This window comes from Panthera leo, chromosome E2, assembly GCF_018350215.1.
Source record: "Panthera leo isolate Ple1 chromosome E2, P.leo_Ple1_pat1.1, whole genome shotgun sequence".
NCBI classification, from domain to species: domain Eukaryota; kingdom Metazoa; phylum Chordata; class Mammalia; order Carnivora; family Felidae; genus Panthera; species Panthera leo.
In genome coordinates this window covers 48,263,393-48,275,677 of record NC_056693.1, presented here as the reverse complement: position 1 = coordinate 48,275,677, position 12,285 = coordinate 48,263,393, and the positions used below count along the sequence as shown (strand labels likewise).

The window sequence follows — 12,285 nt, the reverse complement described above, 5'->3', positions numbered from 1 at the left end:
CTGGCCTGGCTGGGCCTTCCCTTCCATTTCCTGTGATGCGCTGCGTGCAGTGAGCGCCCTTTCATTCCGAAACTCAAGATTTGGTTTTGTTCAATGTGGACGTGGGGCATCACCATGGGGGAATCTGGATGGAAAAGTCAGAGTAGGTGCCTGGGAAGGTAGGGTTCAGGGTTCCAGGCCAGCCCAGTGCTTGGTGGTCTCCAGGAAGGGGTGCATCCTAGAGGTGAGAGCTGGGACCCAAGGACACACCCATCAGGGACTGTGTAGTGACCAGCCTTTCCAGGTGCAGCCAGCATTCCCTGGGGCCACCATGAGTCCAGCACTCCAGGGCAGGCAAGAAGGTCCTGGAGCATCTGCGGTATCAGGCAGGGAGCAGGTGCCCGTGGGAAGGAGCAAGCTGGTGCAGGTTGAAGGTTTTCTGTCACTTCTTTATTGGGGCAGGGGGGTGTGTCATTCATATGGACTTCTGTGCTGGCCTCTAGTTGCAGACAGGTATGCATACTCCTAAGTACACACATCACTCAAGGCCAGGGCTCTGGTGGGCTGGAGAGGTCAAGCTCTTTTACAAGAGGATATTAGAAAGAGACCAGTTCCAGAGAATGGGTGGTGTCTGAGGCTTTGGCCCACCCGGGTGGGAAGCCAGCTCTGTCTGAATGCCAGGGTGCAGCTGACAGCACTGGGGGCCCAGGGGGCTGGGCTATGAGAGGAGCTTGGATGGACAGCCTCTGTCCCCCCAACCCCGCGCTGGTGGCCAGGCCCAGCCCTGCCCTGCCCTTGAGGCAGGTCTCCGAGCTCCTCAGGGAGCCCGAAGACCCCAAATGCTCCGTGGGGCCACTCCTTGGGCCCTTCTCCAGTCAGGCATCAGAGGACAACCCTCCGGTCCAGGTGGTCCCCACGCCCGCTCCGCTGGTGCCTCACTTCCAGGTGTTTCTTCTGGACCTTCTCAAAGTGCTGCAGCAACTCTGCATAGTCAATACTGGGGGAATCCGCTTTCTGCGACTTGGGAGCTGCCTGCGGACTGTCTCTGGGAAGAAGGAGAAGGGCTCAGTATCAGTCTCAGCATACATGGCAGGGAGCTGGGGGCAGGCAGCGCTGGGCATAGGACAGGGAGGGTCAGGGCAGGGTCACAGGCTGATGGAGCTCAACCTTGGCGAGTCTGTCTGCCTCAGGCCCGGTAACCCTTGCCCAACAGCCCCAAAGTAGGGGAGCCTCATGAACATCCCCTCCCCCTCAGCTGCTGGGACCAGTCAACACTGCTGCTTGGATATGGCCTTCAGTCTGTGGGCTGACGACCGGGCCCAGAGCAGGCATCGCATTGGGAAGCATTTCCTGTTTACGACTGGCTCCCTTTGGGGTGAAAGCCAGGGCTAGCAGCCAGCCAGGAAGCCAGCTGGGGCCTGGAACAGGGTCCAGGGAGGAGGGGGAGGAGGCAGCCTGGCCCTTTCTCTGGGGGCCGGACTAGGCCTACAGACAACAGGGATTGTCTACTGCTGAAGAGTCTCTACTGGGCCTTCAGCTTGGCAGGACATCTCTTATTGAGTGTTGGGGTCCAGAGGCCTGCAGTCATTCCCTGTCCCTGGAGAAGGAGAGCTGGTCTCACCACTGGGCGTGCTGACGGCTCCTACAACTCCTGCTGCGACCACCCTCCCCGGTTGCTCTGTACAGCTGCACAAGTTGTGCAGCGCACAGCCACAGTGTACCTGATGCTCCCTAGAGTTGTGCGGCGTAGTAGTCCTGTTCGGCTTGTTCCTGGGGACCAGGTCCCCTTGGGTCCCTTCCCATTATAACCATCCCTTCGGCAAAGTCTCATGAAAGAGTCTGTTCCTCTTTCATTTTAGCCTCACTGGCTTGGGAAACAGATGTGGGCTGGGGAAGTATTTGCTTCTAGCCCCTGAGACCTAGTGGCCCTGGTAAGGGGGTCTCATGAAGGCTGTGGGCCGTTCACGAGAATCCCAGGGCCCTGTGAGTTCACAGGCTCCAAGAAGCAGCTGGGCACAGGAGCTAGAGAAGCCTGGATACGACCACTTCCTAGCTATTTGGCCTTGGGCGTGTGACTCAGTTTGCTCATCCGTAGAAGGGGACTGCCACAGGGGGCCACTCCACGGTGGGGGGGTGAGGGTGGTTCATATTCAACATATAAGAGCTTAGCCTGGTGCCTAGCCCCAGCCTAGGTACCTCATGGGCAGCCACTGTGGCTATGACCACTATGGCCCCCTGAGGTGAGGCTGGCCAGGGTTGAGCAGCTTGAGGCCTGGGGTGCATCAGTGGCTCAGTACATTTTGGGGGAAACACGATGGCGCTTCACCTAAAGGAAACCCTTACCAATGAACTTGGCCCCTGACAGACATCTCTGACCATTCACCTGGCTGCTGGGGCAGGACCAAGGGCAGTGGGGGCCCTCCCCATGGTCAGGATGCCATCTGGAAGCTTGGAGGTGGCCCCCTGCACCCCTACTCAGTGTTGTTCCCTTCCTGTTGAAGATGTGCCATCTGAAGACACCTTGGATGGTGCCTTGGCTGCTGCTTTCCTGGGCCTCAGGCAACATTAATTCAACAAACATCAAGAGAAGCTAGGTGGGGCCCACTCTAGGGGCAGCATTCTGGACTCTGGCTGCCGTATTCAACTTCCCTGGGAACAGGGCACTATCAGGTGTCACCGCCTGGGCTTCTGGGGAGGCCGAGGGACACCCTGCGGCTTACAGCTCTAGCCTCAGGCAGTGACCAGGTGCCGCCCCAGCCGAGTGGGTGAGATGCGGGAGAGATCTGCAGGCCCGGACACGTGAGGCCAGAGCGGACACTGGAGTATGCCGTTGGATGCTGGGCGTTCGCGGGTCTGTGTGCCATTCCCCTCAACACTACTGACAAGCACAGGCATCTGGTCCAGAGGCAGGACTGAGATTAGGGGTTTCCATGGAGATGCCGGCAGTGGGCAGCAAACCTGGGTGATGTGCATAGACGTGGCCAGGGAGGCGCGGGGATGGGGAGGAATGGGCCATACCCTGCACTCTCTGGATGATCATGGTGGCAAGCGTTGCCCTCCGTGACTCAGCCTCTCTTCCTGGATCCCTCCTGGCCTGAGATCTTGCAAGTGGGGAGGAGCATGTCCCACGGGGGTAGGCCAGGGCTCCTCTCCCTGCCTGTCACAGTGGGCATGGCTGCTGCTCAGGCCCTTCGAGGTCTGTTTACAACGCTCCTCGGGCAATCAGTGACTGGGGGACACCCCGCCAGCAGTGGAGATGGGATTCCAGAACCCAAAGCCAGCCCTGTCTCCTGCCACCCCACCCATGCACCTGTCACCAGGCTAATGCTGACAAGCGGCCCCAGATTTTCTTCAGAGGTCCCCTCCTGCCTCACTGAGATAATCTCTGGGGAGTGGCCTGGAGACCTGAGGGGGCCAGAGTCTCCGAGGCCTGCTGGTGCCTTGAGCACATGGAATGAGGGATGGGCAAGGGGTGCAGAACCCCCTCCCCACAACTGACCCAGCTGCTTCCGGCTTGCAGGCCTGTCAGGCAACCCAAAGCTGTCTTCCAGCTGCCTGCCCCTCCCAGGGCTGTGACTGTACTCTTCCTCCTCTCCAGGGTGTGAGCCGTCCCTCTGTGCCCAGCGTTGCAATCTGACCCCTCTCCCAGCTGTTCTGGAGGCCCCTTCCCTGCCCGATGTCTCCCTGCCTATATCTGTGACACAGCTCTTCCTAGGTTCTTGCAAAGAACCGCTGGGAACCCAGGGCCTTGAGGGCTGGGCAGAGCCTCAAGCATCCATTTGGTCCAAATGCTCATTTACGAATGAAGAAACGCAGAGCCAGGAGAGGGGCTCGTCTAAGTTCACAGGGCAAACCCTCAGCAGAGCTGGGACCAGATCCTAGTCCAGGCCTCTGAACTGTCCACTGGCCTACAGAATCTCCTACCTAAGAGGCCTCAACCCCTTGGCCCAGGACTTCTCTGACTCTGGCCATGGGAGGCTCTGAGAGAAGCCATTTTCCTCAGCTTCCCTCTGCAAACTTGTACCTTGGCCTGGAGCATGCAGGGAGAGCTCCTACCACCCTGAGCTTTACTTCCCCACCCTAGACAAGGAGATGTCATGTGCAGAGCTCTGACAGGAGAATGGCCCTTAGCCTCACAGGGTCTGTGACTTGGCCCAGGGACCTCCTTCAGGAAGGCAGCCTGGCTGGGGGTGGGGGTGGAGACAAGAACCAAAGGTCACAGGGAAGCAGCTGTTCCTGTCTCCTTCTCCCCTACCCCTGCACCAAGAAAGGAGGAATCCTGAGTGCCTGCCAGGGTAACCCTAACACCCACTGGACATCGGAAGTGCTGGTGCAGGGGCCAGGCCAGTGAAGCACGGTGTGGCTTCAGGGCCTCTGTGTCCCAGGAGCTGGAAGTATTCTGGCCAAGGGATTCCAAGTGCAAAACCCACCTCCCTGCTCCCCTGGGGATTACTTGGGTGTCACTAAGAGCAGCTGGGACAGTGCCTAGCCCTGTCATCCCAGAGCACTGCTGTCTGGAAAAAGGGGTGGAACAGGCCAAGAGCTGGGCCTTGGCCTGGGGGCCACACCTGCTCGGGGCTCAAGCCCCTCCAGCCAGCCTAGAGTGGCCAGCCTGTCAGGTGGCCCACACCCAGCCTCTGGAGAGGCCAAGCTGGGTGGGAGGGGTGGTGGGAGTCTAAACCCAGTGCTATGGAGGCACAGGGGCTGGGGTCAGAGGCCCTGCGTGTGAGACACGCCATTTCAAGGCTGCCTGCATCAGTCCCAAGGGCCCAAGGCCGAGGCCCTTCGCAAGAGCGAGGTGCCAGGCCTGCCAAGTGGCTCTAACAGCCTGGGAGGGAATTCTAGACACACAGGGCATCTGATGCAAGCTGGGTGCGCTCCATTCAGCGTAAATCTTCTCAGTGGCTCTGCTTGTTTCCATGGCGACCTGACAAGTGAAATTTTCCATCTCGAATGCCAAATGCCTGTGGATGAGGCAAAGCCTCCAAGGGTTACCAAATATAGACACGGCCCAACAGGCTCCGGGGGCCGGGCCAGCAGCGGGTTCGGGGTAGGAGCCTGGCTGGACGCCCCCCACCCCGCAGGGCTGCAGCCCTCCTGCCCGGAGTCCGCCTTGCTGGCCTCAGGGTGGAGGTGTGCCCAGGTCCCATTCTTCCCACGGGCAGGGTCAAGCAGCGTAGCCACGGTGCCTCTGTGTCCCAGTGAGGCTGGGGTCTCTCTGTGGCCCAGGTTGGAGCCTCTGCCGTAGATGGGGGCAGTGGCGGGGAGGACCGCCCGAGGCCCGGCTCTCACGCCTACTGCTGCAGGACTGGGCACCGTCTCTGACCCAGGACATGAACTCCTCCTCCTGCAGTCTCCCTCCAGGGGCCTCTGTCTGGGTGATTCTGGCAGGCCCTTTCAGTTTTTAGATTAACTCAACCCTGATGGCTGGGAGAAGATCTTGCTACTCTCTACCACCTCGCAAACACTCGCAGAAGCCCCCAGCCTGGTGCTTTAAGAGGCCTGAGTGTAAGTGGCCACGGGGTGGCCAGTCTCCGCAGTGCCAGAGGGACGTGATGCCAAGGCAAGGGAGACCCCTCGCGTGCCGAGTCCCTCTGGCCTGGCCTCTCCCAGTGGCGGAGGCCTCTGCCTCCCGTGGAGGCGGAGGGCAGCGGTCCCCCAGCCCGGCACTCACTCAGTCTGCAGCAGCTCGGGGTTGGGCACGCACTGTAGCCGGTGGGAGAGCAGCTGGAAGGCACTGCTCTGCGGCAGCAGCATGAGCAGGCCATAGAGGGCCTTGATCAGGTACGGGTTGTTCTTCACGTCCAGCAGCTGCAGGCGCAGATCTGAGGCAGGGCAGAGGGTAGAGGTCAGGGGTCAGGCACTGCCCTGGGCCACACCTCGGCCTGCCCGGGAGAGGGCCAGCCAGGTAGCTGTGGCTCAGAGAGGGGCAGGGGCTCCTCTACAGCCAGACATGCCTGCTCCCTCCTCCAGCAGCACCTCAGCCGTCCCCCGGATCTCGCCGCTCTTTCTTCCTGCCCACCCGCACGGCCGTCTGTCCCGAGAGTCGCCTCAGCCTGGTGACCCCCAAGCTGCCGGTCCTTGTCCCTGAGCCGCTACACTGACTGCAGCCTGGTGATGAGGGGGCCTGGGGCCTGTAGTGTAACAGATTCCCTGTCTGCTCTGCACGTGCCAGCACAAGAGAGCTATAAATAGGGTGAGCGGGAGAGAAAGACCGGATTAGGACAGCTTGAAGGGAGGGCAGGGTAGAAAAAACGCTCGTGTGTGGCGCTGAACACACACCAAACTCCAGAGTGTCTCGGTAGGTGCTTTTGGGAAGCCTCCTCAGACACCAGCCATGCCAGTACCCCACCAGATAGGAGAGGTGCCCCTGGTCCTGCCCAGCACCCGTCCCATTTAAAGGGGCCCACGCTTCCCTCCTCTGAGCCCCTCCGGGAGAATCACTGGCTCCCGCTTTCTTGTGTCTCTAAGGCCCAGTCCCAGGCATCCTTTGTGGAGAACGAGCCACAAACTTCAGAAGAGGCCATGTTACCCCGGCAGCAGCCGTGTAGGGGGTCTGGGCTGACGCTGGAGCCAGAGCAGTGAGGCCCTGCCCAACCCTCTCCCTACCCCAGGGAGCAGGAGCCACCAGTGGAGACGTGAGTAGACATCCCTGGGCCTGTGGGGTCAAGGCAGTCACCCCTGGGGCAGCCAGGCAAAGCAGGGTTGGGATGGGTGCTGGGCAGGACCAGGGTGAAGCTGCCGTGGTCGCTCCAACGAAGCCCTGGGCCTGGCGAGAAGGTGCCTGCCGTCTCTCCGGGGTCAGGCTGCACCCGGCCTCAGGTGAGAATGTGCCTGGCTGCCCCAGGAGACCCTTGGGGAAGTGAGATGTTGGGCCAGGGAACCACTTGGGACAGGCTTTGCTAAACTCTGCTGGGAACAGGGTCTCCCTCCTGCTCTCGTGTCTCCTGGGCATCCACCACCATGGGGCCTGGCCGCGTGGAGAAGCTCGGGCAGGTCAGAGGCGCTGCCAGAGGGCAAGGGCTCAGCCAACTGGCTCAGCAGGAAGGAGGCCACCGGCAGGGCCACCTCCCTGCTCGCCTGCCTGACCTAAGTAAGCATGCAAGTTTTATCCTGAGAGTCACCTACTCTGGGGGGCAAGCACCGTATGTGCGCCGAGGCGCCAGGAGCCGTGCTCTCCCCAACCAGCTGCCACTTTTGCACATTCAGCCTGGATGTTACAATCAGGGAGCTCCTGCCCAGCCGCTCCGGCAAATACTCTGCTCTGTAGAGAGAGGAGGGCGTGGTGCGGGGAGGGGTGGCTGCGAACAGCTCTGGGCCAGCTCCCTCAGCAGCGGCCTGGCAGCACTACTCTGGTCGGCCGAACCACCCCCCGTCGGGATGTCGTGGACCTTCAGGTGGGTTCGGCCATGCGCTGGTCACCTTGAGGCGCTTGTCCTGACACCATGTCTCAGTCCTATTGGACTGGACTCCCCAGACCTGATTGTCGTCCCCCGTCTTCCGTTCCTGACGTTCTAAGAAACACCCTGGGGTGAGTGCCCTCCCTGCCTCCCTCCCCAGAGGGAGCACAGCGGAGTCGGCTCCACCCCTGTCGCGCTCCAGAGGCCAGGCTCTTACATGTGAAGATGGGGCACTCGATCAGCTGCACCAGCTTATCCACCTCCGTGAGGAAATCCACCGTGACTTCCAGGTCCCCGCTGGGTGGGCGGGTCAAGGAAAGACTGGCTGGGATGGCCCCTCTCTACGAGGGGCCTCTGCCGGCTGGGGCAACCGGAGAGCTGGGAACACATGCTCTTCCCACTGGGGCCCTGGCTTTGTAGGTAGAGCCTGTTTCTGCCTAAGCCCGAAGGTACACGGAGGACATCAGTCACTCTGTCCCTATAAATGAGAAATGGCACAGCTGTCCCCCCCTGCAGGGGCACTCTGGCTCTGCTCTGTGGCTCTCTCCTCTGCGCCCTCCCAGCTCTGAAAGGCTCTTATCTCAGCCCTGCAGCCTGTGTTGGGGGGAGGGGGAGGCTGAGCGGGAAAGGTCTTGGTTCCTGCCTGAGTGGACGCTTGTCAGCAGGGCCAAGGTCAGGGCTGTGGCAAGTGTGTGGCCTGTGGTTTCTGGGCCACGCCAGTGGCCGAGAAAAGCAAATCTAGGGTGTGGAAGGAGAGCAGGCACCCTGAGGGAGTGAGGCCAGGCCACACCGACCCTTAATGGAGGCACCTTAGGGACCCTCTCTCCTTACCCCCAACTCATGGCCCGTCAGGAAAGGAGGCCAATTTTGCATCCTAAGTAGTTCTTCAATCCAGTAAGCTGCTTTACTGCACTGTTTTAACAACTGTGACCAGTCTGCCCATGGATGCCTTTCACAGGCCCTGAGGCGTGCTGGGGGTCTTCTCTCTTGCTGAGCCCTCTCCCCCAGCTGGCTTCTCCCCCTCTGGGTCACTGCCCAGCTGGGCCGTGGCTCTGTGGCCCAGGTCCCTGAGCTCCTCACCAGCAGTGCTGCAGACGCTAGAGCTCAAGCCCGCAGACCTCGCTTAGGTCAGCCCGACCGCGCCCCCCCCCCCCCCCCCCCCCCCCCGGGGCCCTCTCACCTAGGTGGCTCCATCAGCACCCGTCAGCACCAGGCTGGGCCCACTCAGCCTCGACGCCTGGCTTACAAGGTTTCTCCAGGGCCAGCTCCCCTCCACAAGACCTAGATGACCCCATCCGCTGCCAACAGTGCTCTCCCCAGCGCACCCCTGGCCACGCCCTCGGAGGTCCCCATGTCACAAGGCCTGGAGGCAGAGCACAGGGACGGGGTAGGAGTGTGGCGGAAAGGGAGCACTTGGCCCCCGCCTGTCCCTCAGTGGCTGGACGGGAAGGACAGTGAGAACGAAGGATACAACTTCTGGATGAGGTCATAGGCGTGCCGGTAGTTCTGGGTGAGGAAGCACAGGGACACCGTGGTGACTGGGTTGTGGCACCAGGAGCGGTACAGGCAGCAGAACAGGTTCTGGCTCTCCTGAGGAGGAAGAGGTGTGAGCGGCTGGCAGAGCCCCTACTCTTCCCACCCGGGGTCCTCACGGGGCCTGAGATCCAGGGGCCCTCGCCCAACGCCGGGGAGACAGCTCAGCACCCAGGGCTGTGTTTGGCAGCCCAGCTGGGAACGAGTTGTCACAAAGGAAATGCTGACAGCTCTTCCTCAGACCCTGTCATTACTCCCAGTCCCACAGAGCCACGTGGTGGTGGCTGTGAGGGCCTGGTCAGGCGTGAGCCCGTCCTCTGTGCTGGCATTTGTGCCCTCGGCAAAGAACGGTAATTGTCCTCCGAGAACTCTGTGGTCCTGGAGCCTGTGGGGCTTGGAGGGCTGTGGGGAGGGCTTGGGTGTGGGCAGGGAGGAAGCTTCCTCAGGGCCTGGGCTCTCCCCGGCAGCATCCCGTCTCATTTTCAGATGCCATCTCCTCCCTCTTCTGCAGCCCACCTGGCCCTCAGGAAGCGGCCCAGAGGCTGAGCCCACACCCTGAAGGGAGCCCCTGCCCTGAGGAAAATTCTTAAGTCCTCTGCGAATGTCTGGAAAGAACCACAGGAAGAAGGCAGAGGTGTGGCCTGGATCATTCCGAGCTGCCTGGCCCCAGATGCCCCGATGCAGGCTTGGAGGTCCTTGAGACGCCCGGAGAGGGAGCGGAGGCAGCGTGTGAGTTGGGAAGGAGGGTGTGGGGTGGAGACCACAGCCCGCATCGGGGAACGAAAGCCCTGGAGCCACCGGCACATCCAGGACAGTTCAGCCTCCTGCCCTTGGGCCGAGCGAGACCCTTGACCCAAGCGAGACCCTTGACCCGTGTCCCCCAGGATGACAGGATGGTGAGCGCCTCCGGGCTCTCTCTGATCAGCCCTGGTGGTTCCTTATCCGGAGCCTGAGCCGGGCAGTGCTGTGACACCTTGAATTAGGACAGGATGCCTTGTGAGACAGACATGTCTAACTGTTGGAAAGAGGGGACAGGGCCAGGGAAGAGGGCGTGGAGGCTAATAACCCCTGATGTCTGGCGACGCTGTCATCCAGAAACCTGACTCAGACAGCGTGGCATGAACTGCTGGGTCCCGGAACATGGTCCCAGAATCCAATCCACTCATTCTGCGAAGGGGCAGTGACCCCCTCGGACAGTGGGGTGGGTATGAATGAGTGGAAAACACACTGTCTTTGGTGGATCCGGAGGGCATGTGGACCCTAGAGTCCAGAGACTTCCGTGGGCAAGGATCTCCACAGTGGGTGGCTAAGGAAGCCACTTGGGACTTACTGCCACGGTTGCCACTTCCATGTAGCTAACCCAGGGCAGTCTGTAGTTTACACCCGACCCGGAGATCTGAGTTCATCCTGTCTCCTGTCTGCGAGCCTCCTGGGGCCTTGGGGTGGGGTAGCACGGCTGTGTGCCCGAGTGCATGCGGGATTAAACCCAGGGCCCGAGCCCATGGACACGGAGTACCAGGGTCTTCAGGTCCTTGAGCTGGTTTCTCAGCTGGAAGAGCTCTGTGGAGGTGAGCAGGATGGTGTTGAGGGTGTGGACCATGGTCGAGGCGAACTTGAGGTCCTCCTCTCGGAGCAGGATGTCCGCCATCGAGTGAAAGATGTTCTCTGCGTTCAGCAGGAGGCAGAGCTGCCTGGAAAACAGGCAGAGTAGAGGTTACGGAAACCTCTGGGCTTAACCTAGGAATCCCCTCTCGCGGCATCCTGAGGGAACCTGCTCTCTCCTGGGTTTGGCCTGGAACCTCAGCTCTGAGGCCTGTGGGGGTCACTGGGGCCTGGCTCTGTGCCTCCCAACACCGCTCACCCTGGCTCAGCAACTCCGGAGCCCCCACAGGCTGGATTTACCTCCCTTCCCTGCCCCAGGCCCCAAAATGGAATTCTGAGAGAAACAGTGGGCCTCTGCCTACCGATATCACCACAGAAGCTCCAACTTCCCTTTCCGATCTCCTGCATACCAGAGCAATGCCCCCCACATGCCAAGCTACTCCCTACCCTTTCCCACCTTTACTTTTTGGATAGAGATTATCTTCATGTGACAAAGAACACACGTACCGGTCATTCGTGTCCTCTGCCCTCCCCGTTGGCGTCAGGAACCTGTTTGTTTTGTTCGCAGCTGCACCCCCACCTGGAGTACACGGTGCCTGCCGGTAGCAGGGGCTCAGGGGGTGCTTGTGGGATGAACGAACCCTATGACAACCCCGAGTTTTCTCTTTGCTGCCTGGATAATGAAACGCTGGTACAGGGAGACAAAGTGACTTGACCAAGGGGCCAAGCTAGGGACTTGCTAGGGCCTCTTTTCCTTCCTGCCACCTCTTCTCTAGTAATAGTCTTGCAGGGAATAAGACTTGGGCTTCGTGCAAGAGTCTCCATTTTATTAAAAGGAAAACAGGAAATCCAGAGAATGGAGAAAAGGAGATTTTTCCAGGGTCCCTGGGCCAGATGACGTCAACAGTGACAGGCAAGTCTCAAGGACAGACTCGGAGGAAGCCTGGTGACCGCCCTAGTGTGCCATGGTGCCCATGGAGGGCTGGCCTTGAGGGTACGAGTGGGCCTTCCTGTCGGGAGTCCAGGGATCCCAAGGCTCCTTAAAAATCCAGAAGGGCAAACCAGGGAGCCGGCAGGTGGGGCTTGGAGGGGAGGGGTGTGGCCACTGAGCTCCTGACTGTACCAGCACGGTACCCCCTCCCATTTGGGGTTCAGTCTGTCCGCCTGTCTCCTGGTCTCTGCTTCTGGAAGTATACAGATTAGGACTCCAGCCTGTGGGGACAAAGGTCTGAGGCCTCAAGGTCTCGTGTGCTAAACGTGAATCACATTTGGAGCCAACATGCCTGAAACATGTCTATCCCAGGTCACCGAACTCACACTAAACTCTGCATTTATCAGGGTCTGGTTTCCTGCCTCCCTCTGAATACCAGCCATGCCTTGGGGCCAGACAGCAGAAGATTCTTCCCCACCCCCGGCTCCAGAAAAATCCCAGAGCATTTGGTAATGGAGAGGCCAAACCACGAAGTGCAAACAGTGGGCAGGCCGTCTCCAGCCCAGGCCCAGCTAGAAACGGCAGCCTTGGGCAAGAACCCACCAGAGAAGTGGAAACAAGGCTGTTGGGGGGTGGGGCTGGAGGGTGGTGTGGGAAGGGCTCTGTCATCACCTGGGTGGCTCCTGACCAGCTGGGTGACCCCAGTGTCTCTGGGCCACAATTTCTTTACCTAACTGGGGGTAATACCTGCTTGTACAGTGGTGGCTACTCAGAGGAGAGCTGCCGAGACCAGGGATGGCTCATGTGGGGGTACACGGTATACGGTGACTGGACCCTAGC

The 12,285-nt window shown here is 60.4% G+C and overlaps 1 protein-coding gene and 1 long non-coding RNA gene across 2 annotated transcripts in view; one reads left to right on the top strand and one right to left on the bottom strand.

The window, feature by feature from the left end:
• Window positions 1-407: 407 nt before the first annotated feature.
• Window positions 408-12,285, bottom strand: part of VAC14 (VAC14 component of PIKFYVE complex) — a 102,133-nt gene continuing 90,255 nt past the window's right edge. The window contains exons 15-19 of the mRNA XM_042919806.1: window positions 10,429-10,603; window positions 8,851-8,969; window positions 7,597-7,676; window positions 5,654-5,804; window positions 408-1,024 (exon numbers count right to left, since the gene is read on the bottom strand). Coding sequence (XP_042775740.1) covers window positions 862-1,024; window positions 5,654-5,804; window positions 7,597-7,676; window positions 8,851-8,969; window positions 10,429-10,603 — 688 coding nt within the window. The 3' untranslated portion in view covers window positions 408-861. The remainder of the gene's footprint in view (window positions 1,025-5,653; window positions 5,805-7,596; window positions 7,677-8,850; window positions 8,970-10,428; window positions 10,604-12,285) is intronic.
• Window positions 8,567-11,916, top strand: LOC122208592. The gene is made up of 3 exons (XR_006197295.1): window positions 8,567-8,889; window positions 9,399-9,641; window positions 11,853-11,916. It is a non-coding gene; the product is annotated as an uncharacterized LOC122208592 (long non-coding RNA).